This window comes from Octodon degus, unplaced genomic scaffold (assembly GCF_000260255.1).
Source record: "Octodon degus isolate 3935 unplaced genomic scaffold, OctDeg1.0 scaffold00028, whole genome shotgun sequence".
NCBI classification, from domain to species: Eukaryota; Metazoa; Chordata; class Mammalia; order Rodentia; family Octodontidae; genus Octodon; species Octodon degus.
The window spans coordinates 2,119,832-2,130,648 of NW_004524604.1; the positions used below are offsets into that span (position 1 = coordinate 2,119,832).

General features: G+C 42.4%; 1 protein-coding gene across 1 annotated transcript in view; it reads right to left on the reverse strand.

Annotated features, from left to right (window-relative positions):
* Positions 1-10,817, reverse strand: part of G3bp2 (G3BP stress granule assembly factor 2) — a 40,030-nt gene continuing 29,213 nt past the window's right edge. The window contains exon 13 of the mRNA XM_012514262.2: positions 1-165. Coding sequence (XP_012369716.2) covers positions 1-165 — 165 coding nt within the window. The remainder of the gene's footprint in view (positions 166-10,817) is intronic.

Sequence of the window (10,817 nt, forward strand, 5' to 3'; positions counted from 1 at the left end):
TCATATCAGGAAAGCCAATGTGACAAACTCCTCCAGCAGAACCAACAGTCCCAGGAGAACCAACTGCACCCCTTCTTCCTTGACAGTTCTCCTTTTATGCTGTTGGCAACAATCCTTAGGTGGATCTTCCATACAAGCACCAACCTGATTTAGTTCAGCTGGGTGCTACAAGTTGACCACCAATTGTCAATCACATCATAGAATCACATCATCTACACATCCATAGAAGGACAAAGTCAGGTAGGACTGGGGGTCTAGTCCCATGGTAGAGTGTGTATTTAGCCTGTACTAGATCCTAAGGTCAGTCCCCACACAAGTCTGGTAAGTTCATTCAATGAAATATTACTCAATCATTAAAAAGGCAGACTAAATCCCCAGCCTGCCATGCCGATCCCACCCCAGGGCACCCTGAGACAGCAATTGAGACTGGATGTCATGGCACTCGCCTGTAATTCCAGAACTCATGAGGCTAAAAAACAGGAAGGATCACTACAAGTCCAGTCTGTGTAGTGAGACTCTGTAGACTAAGACTTCTTGACTTTTTTGTATTTTACTAAATACATAAAAAGGTAGACAAATATATGTTACAACATGAATAACTCTTGAAAACATGCTAAGTTAAAGAAGCCAAACACAAAATATCACCCACGATATGATTCCATTTCTATAATGTGTCTGGCCAAAGCAAACCCAAAGATACAGTAGATTGGTGCTAAATGGAAATGTGGAGTGACTACTAATGACTATATGAGTTGGGGGAGTGATAAGAATATTCTGAAATTAGACAATTGTGATTATTACAAAGCCTTGTGGAATATACTAAAAACCACTGGAAGACTGAGGCAGGAGGATCATTGTGATCCTTCTGGGCTACAAAGTGAGTTCAAGGTCAGCCTGAATTGCATAGTGAAACCCTGTCTCAAAAAGACACACACACAAAAGATTATATATATATATATATATATATATATATAATTATTATTATTATTATTTTTTGCAGAACCAGGGATTGAACTCAGGCCCTTGCGCTTGCCAGGGAAGCACTTATTCTACTGAGCCATCTCCCTGGCCCACAAAAGATGAATATTATCTAATAAACTACAAGGAGGGAAGCAGTCTGAAGCCTCTCTAGAAATGTATTTTTCCTAAGTATTTTGGCTTATAGTGGACCCACCCTTTTCCTCATAGCAGCAGCCATCTGTTAAATGACCTCTTGCACCTCTATCTTAGGCATCTTCACAGGTGCCTTCTCTGCATGCTCAAAACAAGCACGCTGGGGTCTTGTCTCTCCTCCCTACCCTATGCCCCCAAGAAGCAGCACTTTTAGGTTCTGTGAGGTCTAGACATCATGAGCCTGGTCATCTGCCAAAGTCACCAAGTGAATGGAAGGGTCACAAAATCTCCAGACAAGTGTGGTCCTTTGTTGTCACTATCTTATAGGATTCAAAGACATTAAGATCGAAAGACATTGCACCATCTATCAAGAAAATAGGTGCTGGAAAGTAGCTCCATCACAAGGCTCTCTTCAGCATCCCCAGGGCCTGGGCTGACCTAAGTGTGCACACACACACACACAGAAAATACAGAAAAGTCTCATTCTGAAGTTCTGAGGCTCTTTGAACAGAGGACACTTGCCGTGAAAGAGTTCATTCTGTTCTCAGCCTAGTGATGTTACTACTGTAATGCATTACAGTGATTAAGAAGACAACAGGTAGGGGCTGGGGAGATGGCTCAGTGGAATAAGCACTTCCCTGGCAAGTGCAAGGGCCTGAGTTCAATCCCTGGTTCTGCCAAAAGAAAAAAAAAAGACAACGGCACGATTTTGAAACCTCACGCATATGAAGTCCAACAGGCACCACTTTTTGACTTGCTGCTTCCCAGCTCATCCGTAACAGCACACATACAGAGATCCTTTCTCAGAACGTGCTGGGTTTGTTCCTATGGGAACAGTGTCTCTTGAGATGACTCTATAGAATCCCCCTCTACCTTTACTCCTTCCACTTTTTGCATGTGTTAACTGCTTCCTTCTCTTTCCTCCTTGGGGCTGCACCCTCACTGCTTCACCAAGAGGGTTCTTATCCAAAGTCACTCTGACCTTCGTCTTGCCTGAGCTGTCTTTGGCCAAAAATGTTTCCTCTCAGCAAGGCAGCTCCTCTTCTTCCTGTCACAGATGGTGGGTTTTGGCCTCCACGGAGACTGAGGGATGCCTTGACTGACTTTGCATTGGAAAAGGAATCAGGTACCATTCCCAGTCACGGTCCTTGAGAATCTGTCTGTGTCCTGCCCATTGCATGGCTGTACTGGCATGGGCTCCAACAGTCTGGAAGTCACTAGATTTTAAAATTAGGGAGTCTTCCTCATCTGCATACCTGAGTGAGGAAGTGGGGTTGGGTGAGACCACTGGGTCTTCACTACCACTTTCCTAACACTTTTTACCACAGCAGATGGGCAAGGCTGCAGTATCTCAGCCATCTAGAGATTTTATGATCCATTTTCACAGCAGCCAGCTTACTAATTAATTTACAATTTTGTCTTTGCAGTAGCATTTGGTATAATCTCTTATTTTTTCTTCCTGATAGTCCTAAAGCTTTCCACCGCACCAATGTTTGCTTCCCTATATTCTTTCCATGCTCCTCCTTGTCATAATCCTCATCTCAGCGGTATCTGAGACTGTGCTCATCCTCTTCTCCTCAGGACTCCTGCACTTGGTGAGCTTGTCCACTTCGAAGTATGCAAGTATTTGCATGAGCCATTCAGCACACTGCTCAGGTCAGAACTCCAGTTATACCTACTCCCCAGGACTGCTTCATGGGCATCCAACCAGAAAGTAAAAACTTCACACAGCACTGCTGATTTTCCCTCCAGGTCCACCTCTGCTGCTGCTCCTTCTTGTAGGTCACTGCCTTCCACCCAGGTTGCATCCAAACTTGAGACCTCCTCGAGCTCTGCCTCCCCCCCCCCCATCCAGAGTCCCATCCATAAGCAGCTCCAGTGGATTCTGTCTCCATCAGCCTTAAGAGCTGACCACTGATCGGTCCTCACTGTGAAGTTTCTCCAAGCTTTCCCCACCCCCATCATCTGGTGTCACTTCCTAACTAGGGTCCCTGCAGTCCCACTAGGAGCAAAACCCAGCTACAAGGCCACCTTGGCTCAGCTCTGCCTACCTGTTAATGTCAGCTGTGTTTACACTGCCTTTCCACACAACAGGGTGCCTGCAGTTCTTCCATGCAGAGGTGCCTCCTTTCCAACCCAGTGGAGTGGTCCCATCTCCTGTCATTGCCACACCTTCCATAGGTCCTTCCCAAATGGATAAGCAGCTCACCTACCATGCCCCAGCCAACTTCTCTGTCAAGTATGCCTCACTTCAAAAGGATTATTTCAAGAACCACATTGGACTCATCCCAGGACTCATCAGGAATGAAATTACACCTTGGTTGGCTCTCTCTCTCAAAAAATCTAAGGTAGATTGTCCCTGCTGTCACCAGCCAGCACCTGCCAGGTTGCTAGCACATACTCGATGTTAATACATGTTCACAAGTACTTTTCAAGTCTTTTGTGATTATTTTGATATTAATCATGGCTTTTTTTGTTTTGAGACAGGGTCTTGCTATATAGTTCAGGTTGGACTTGAACTATGCAAACTTTCAGCAATCCTTCCACCCCAGTCTTTTCTTCCCCCATGCTAGTACTGGGTCACAGGCATGCAACTGCTAAGCCCAGCTCTTAATGCCTGCTGTGAAATGCTACTCTAAGTCCTTCTTCAGAAGTTGCCTTCCAATTGTTGCATTTTTCCTGTCTCTGTTCTAAAAGCTATGATCTTCACTACCATATCAGGAAGTTTCTACTTTTGTTTTGAACTTTTCTGAGCTTTAGTTCACCTCTGAAAAACAAAACTTAAACTAGGTATGATGAGGCACACCTCTTGTCCCAGGACTCTGGCACGCTGCAGTAGGAGAATAGCAAGTTCACGTTGAAGGGAAAGTTGGAGGACAGGTAGGGAAAGTTAAGGGGGCTTGTGGGGTTGCTGGCAAGTGAAGAATTGAGGGCTCATTTCATGTCAACGATCAATTCCCTTTTCCCTCCATCTCCAATTAAGCACCCACACCCACACACAAAAAGGTGGTGGCTATATTCTAAAAAACTCAAACCTAGCCAGTTACACACCTATACATAAATAAGTACATATATATACACATGCATTAGTGTCTCACTATATTAATACTAAAACACACATGGATCCTTTTTAAGCCTTGAATATGATTCTGCCACAAATCTCACAAGACAAACTGGACAGTACAAAGAGACCACAGAAGAGCTTATCCAAGGATGTATGCATAGGCAATAGGACAATGGCCAAATCAGGGGTCTTGAGCCTAGACTAGCCAACCAAGTTGGAACAACTTTCAAGAGGGATGTTCCTTATCTCATGTAATAAAAGGGGCCTAGTACTAAGACCTACCTAAGTTCTGGCTCTGGGCTCCCTTACTCCAGCAAGGTAATTCTGTCTTGTTATTTTTCTCCCTTTTTCCAGTAGTCATTTGGTTTCTCCACTTTTTTTTTTTTTAAGTTGAAAAACCATTTGTTTCACTGGAAAGATTAAAGTGATCCAAGTCTAGGTCTAGCCTTTGGGCTAAAAGAAACCCAAGAGCAGTGGTGACTTTCTCACTGAGGTCATTCCCAAATCCAACACCCACTGGAGGCAGGAGGCAGGAGACAGGGCAGCTTCTGCATACGGTGTGGCCTGTTGGGAAAAAAACATGAATGGGAATCTACAGAAGTATTAAACAACAGCAAGAACAGGATAATGGGCACTACAGAGAAAAAGAAAGGAGGTCCAAACTTAGCAAGGTAAATTAAGGTCTATGGTTCCTCCGGGACTGAATGCTCAGAGCCGAAAACATCCCAGAGATGGGGGTACCAGCGAAGTCTGTATTCTCATGCACAACCGCAGCTCAGAATTTCAGCCCACACGTATCCCACTTTGAAACTCAGTGTTATCAAGGCCCTTGATGGCCTCCACTGCATCTTCTCCCCGCTCCATGTGTACAAAAGCATAATCTTTCACATTGCCACATTCGATGACTGGACCAGTCCTCAAATTCGGCCCGAAGCTCTTTGTTGGTACAGGTGGGGCTGATGTCACCCACATGTAACTTGGTTGAAGCTTTGCTCTTGTTCTTGCTGGCTTCCACACTGGAGTTCACCCTGAGGAACTTACAGTGGTGCAGGCTTTGGATAGCATCCTCTGCCGCTGTCTTGTCCTCTATGTGCACAAAGACATAGTTCTTTTTTTTTTTTTTTTTTTTGGCGGAACCGGGGATTGAACTCAGATCCTTGCGTTTGCCAGTCAAGCACTTATCCTACTGAGCCATCTCCCCGGCCCCCAAAGCCATAGTTCTTAATGATGTCACATTCCAGCACCTTTCATACTGCTCAAAGGGTGTGTGGATCTCTTGTTCTCTGGCCTCACAGTGCAGGTTTCCAAAGAACAGCTTCACCATCTCAGCCCAGCTGCACAGAAATTTGCAGGTCCTTTTCCTTGCAGCACACACGCTTTCAACAAAACCCCTTTCCTTTCTAATAATGTGATTTTATTTCTCCTTCTGAACTCCTATTTCTATTATTTTCCCTTGATGTAGGCTTTTTTCCTTTACAAGCCCTGGATAAAAGTCTATTTTCCTAAGACATAACAAAGCCCTGGCCACCTCGGCATTGAATGAGACCCTTGTCTCAAAGCAGAAAACCAAAAGGGGCTGGGCTAGAGATATCACTTCGTATGAAGGCTCTGGGTTCAATACCCACGATAGGCTGGTGTGGTGGTGCATGGCTATAATTCTAGCACTTGGGAAGTTGAGGAAGATCTCTGTAAGTTTGAGGCCAACTTGGACCATAGTTCAAGCAAGACCTTATCTCAAGAGATTACATAGCAAGACCTTATCTCAAAAGAGAACCCCCCCCCAATAAAAAGCTAGGGAAAAAACCACATTGCATTCAAAATTTAAATTTCTGGGGGTTAAATCTCATTTTCTAAAATTTACAGTCCTTTAAGGTAGATCAACACCTAATCCAGTATTTCCAACTGTTAGAGTGAATGTAATATTCTGAACCTGATTTTGGCTCCACAGTACTTGTTCTAGTTGGCTTTGTAGCTTGCCTCAGGAATCAGGTTACTTCTCTCCCTTAGTCCCAACAGTGCTGTCCGCGATGGCCTACACGTTCTGCTGCCGTCCCCCTCTCCCCCATCATCAGTACTATTGTGTCCCTCCCTCCTTGCTCAGTTCTCTTTAATGGGTTTCTACGACTTAGAAAAAAAAATCCCCAGCCATGTCTCACCCTAGCACACTCTGCTGTGGGACCTAGTCCCTCCTTTACCTCCTGAAGGATGTTTGCAGCCCCCTGGCTCCTCTACCAGCCCCCTCCAAGCTTTTGTAATGCCTTGGCTGGCTCCTCTGGTTGCAGTCCTCCTGCATCTGCTATCAGTTCTGGGATGCTGATGGAACACCTGCTTCAGGCAGCCACACAGCAGCTACTTGATCTTGGTCTTTGCATGGCATTTCCAGTTACTTCTAATGATCAAGCAAATATATGCAGAGACCACAGGCTTTGTGGATTCACTTATGTGTTCAACAGAGCCCTGTATACAGAGGTGTTCAATAAACAGTGGAAAAAATTGTTCAATGACTTGTCTGCATTGAAACGAATGTGAAAAAGCAAAAACTAAACACATATGCCAGAGTATTCATAGAGACCCTGTGTTGCATAACACGCATTGCTCATACACACAGAAATGCACGTACATCAACTGTGGCAAGCCATCCAAAAGATTCCCTCCTCAAATGCCTTCCCTCTGTGTTCCTACTGCTCAGAGCCTTTTACTTTAACGTGCAGGTGAAATACTTCAGTTTTCTTTAATATCCCTTACTAAGTCCTAATCATCTAACCTTTAAACTGTTCTGAACAGATTCTTCGGCTGTCTGCTCTCAAGGATCGTTACCTTCTCACACACTGCAATGCTCTCCTTGCTTCAGTCCCTTACTGAACTCCTCCAATTGCTCACTCTTCAGCTAGTCACTCGAAACAGACCTCTTATTGCCACATTTCCCAACAAGCTGAACCTCGACTTCCCAGTGCTCTCGTGTAAAGAGCACTCCTTGAGGCTGCGACCCTCAGTGGTCTGCCCCTATCTTTAACATGCACCCACTCTCTCTCCCCATGGGACTTCTGTCCTTTCAGTTTAAGAAGTTGGTGCCTTGTCAAGTCACCATTTATCAAGAGCCTGTTAAGACTGCCTGGCACTCTGCAGTTCCAAGATGACTGACCCAATGGGAGTTCATCACAACAGCATGCGCAGGTGTCTTCACAACTCAAAAGGACACAAAAATAAGGACACAAGTCCAGCGTGGTGGTGCACACCTGTAATCCCAGGGAGGCTGATGCAGAGATTGCTGAGTTTGAGGCCAGTGTGGACTATATAACAAGACCCTGTCTCAAACAAAACAAAAAAATTCCCATATCTAAGCAGACAGGAAGTGTCCTTGAATTCCTTAATATCTTTCATTTGAAGATGAGAGTTCAAGCATTGCTAGACTCATTACACAGACCAGCATAATAAATATGTTCTTTATTATAAAACCAGGCGCACAGTCAAGTTACTTAGGGCGAAAAAAAATTTGTTTGGGCTTCCCAATTCTGTTATGTAGTGCTTTTATGGGAAGGCTGCCAAATGTATTTAAAGAAACATTTGTAACACCAGCCAGAACTGCAATAGCACCGTAACAGCTAATACTTACCACCCAGGACCTAGGATGCTACTCCAGGTGTTTCCTTTTCAAGCGAGAAAGACGCACCCAGGGGGCTCACATGAGCTGTGGAGCCACTACGCCAGCACAGGCTGTGTCTGTCCAAAATGCTGTGCTGCTCTTGACCATGATAAACCATCTGGAATCATCCAATGCATAAATGCTACCCTGAAGCTGAGGTGGCCCCTGCCTACATGAAACGACTGAGTTTGTGGGAAAAGAACAGACCAGGAACAAAAGCACAGGGAATTGGAGTGCTAGGTGAATGTAACCAAGTGTGAACATCACTGGTTGCAGTGGTATATAGCTATAACCTTAGCTGAATTCGAAGCAGGAGAATCACAAGTTCAGCCTACTCTTTTTTTCAGACCTTGTCTCAAAAAACAGCTATGTGCAGGCATACAGGCTGTAGCTCAGTGTGGAGGGCCCATACTTACTTAATCCCTAGAGGGCAGGGCAGGGTATCCACATCATAAAAATGAAAGCATATCAGGGAAGTCACCAGTTTTATCAAAACCTTAGGAATCAAAGTCACAGAAATCAATATAGTAACTTACTGGCTAGTAAACTTTCTGAACATGTAACTCTGAATCTACATTGGCAGTATTTTGTCCAGTATTTGGTAAGGCTAGATTTGACGTTACAATTCTGAAATGTTAATGCATATATGATACAGAAACAGATCTGAAGATTTTAGCCTGTATTTGTCAAAAGTAGCCAGTGGCTTTATTATTTAGCAAATAATCTTTTTTCTCTTTTTAGCAATTTTCTGTTACCTTACTAAAACCTATCAGCCTTATAAAAGACTAAATTAAGAAAATCTATGGTCTCCGTTGATTTAAAATATAGATGAGAACCTTTACTGTAACAACACATAACTCAGTTGTGCTCCAAATTTTCTGATTAAGATTATGGAATCACAGAGGAATGTGTTTGATGATGTAAAGTGAGCCTGGGGAGAGTCACATGGAGAGAAAAAATATTTTCTCAAGCTTTCAGAGAGCAAATTGGTCAAGCAATGGCTGTGACTCATCCTATCAGGAACTGACAAAAGGATGTATAAAGGGTGGTTCAGGGCTACAGGATAAATCCTGAGAGTACTTGGCTGACCTTATCAGATACAAAAGTTACATTTCTTGTTATGTAGGTCTTGTTATATCTTGGTCTTAACCATCCAGCAGAAAAGTATAAAAATGAGGTATGTAAAGCCATATCAATATGATGAGCTGTAAAAGGCTCAAGTCAATAACTTCTGAAGATAACTAATAGACTGCTAGACAGTGTTAAGATTGTTTAGTTGAATTCAAACACCTATAGTATTTAGATGCCAATAGAATATTCACTTGACAGACAATAAAAAAAAAAGGATACAAAGTAAAAATCATTTTGTATTTATATATACAAAATAGGATAAATTTACAGCTACTTTCGCTTAATTCAATGAGAAGGAAGAGGTGTACTAACAGTGTTTGGACAGAATATCCTGTCTGCTTCTTTTACTATGGATAACCACTAAGAAGATAACAATGAACAATGTATTACCAAACTGTCCTATTAATCAGCTGTGAAACTGTCTCATTCATATTTCTCAATAAAAAAAAATAAATTAAAAAACCCCAAAATAGATGAACAACTCAAAATAATGTAAAGGAAAAATACGAACTCAAGTTTACTACCTAATTTTCCATTTATGTGCTCCAAAGACTACCATTAAAAAACTATATACATTGAAATGAAACATCTTGGACAACAGTTTCAAGTACTTTGCTCCATATGAATTTACTGGACTAGGGACGCAGCTCTGTGGTAAAATGCGCAAGTGAGGTCCTTGGTCCTATGTCCAGCACCAAAATATCAAAGACATCAATATATGAGCAAACTGGGTGTAGTGGCACACACCTCCAGTCCTAGCTAGCACTTGAGATCACTCAAGCCCTAGGAGTTCAAAATCAACCTGGGCAATATGGTGAGATCTCATCTCAGGTCACTGAAAAATTAAAAATGTCAAGGACTAATTGTTCCTTCAAATTTGGTCTATTTCTAGTACAGTAGGGGATAATTTCTCCCCGCTAAAGATGCTTTTCTACAGTCATAAAGTAGGCCTTTACATTATAATTAGGTTCCCCAAAACCTTAATTAATCCCTTCAGATTATTTAAGCAATGGTTATTCTGGTTTGACTCCAGGACAAACTAGTAAAGATTAATTCAGGAATCAAACAGTGATGTATTACTATTGATATATGAATGTATCAGCAAGGAAAAAGAATATTATCCCCTTTAAAAAAAAAAGTTGAGTTTGAAAGGGATATAACCTTTGGAACCTCGTTTTTGTCTGAGGATGGTGAAGACTAAATTATGATCTCTCGTTTAATATTCTGGTAGAGCTTGATCAATGTGCTCTGGTTTCTCATCTGCCATCATGCCTGTTAATTTTAAAACTGCAATGTTCTCATTTTTTGGAGATCACGGCCATCATATAGAAATCCCAGCTACACAACTATCTGGTGAACTGCTGTGGCTTCATTTCACCTTCTTTACTACCAAGTACAGCTACACACAGCGGCAGGACCACAGCCGATGAGGTTTACCCGTGGTGCATTTATTGGTAACCAAAAATCTTACTACCAAGTCTGACATTCTTACACTCGTACGTCAGCTACCTCACTTGTTAACATTCTAGTGTTAAATGTTTTGATACTGTATACATCAAATTTCGCACATAATAAACTGGTTTTAGAACTCATTTTTACTTACTGTAAAAATGAAATGAAATGCAACTGGAGAAAATAGTTGTTAACATAAAACCACAGATTAAATTAGGGACATAGATAAATGCTGCAGACATCAGTAGTTTATTGTTTTAGTCCAAACACATTCAAAAATGGAAACTCAAAAGAATGCTTTCCACCTGAAACAATTAAACTAGATTCTACTAGCATATAATGCTGAACACATTACAGCAACAGAGATGGTGATCCATTGTCTTCTAGACCTACTAAAGCCAAGATGGTAAAGCC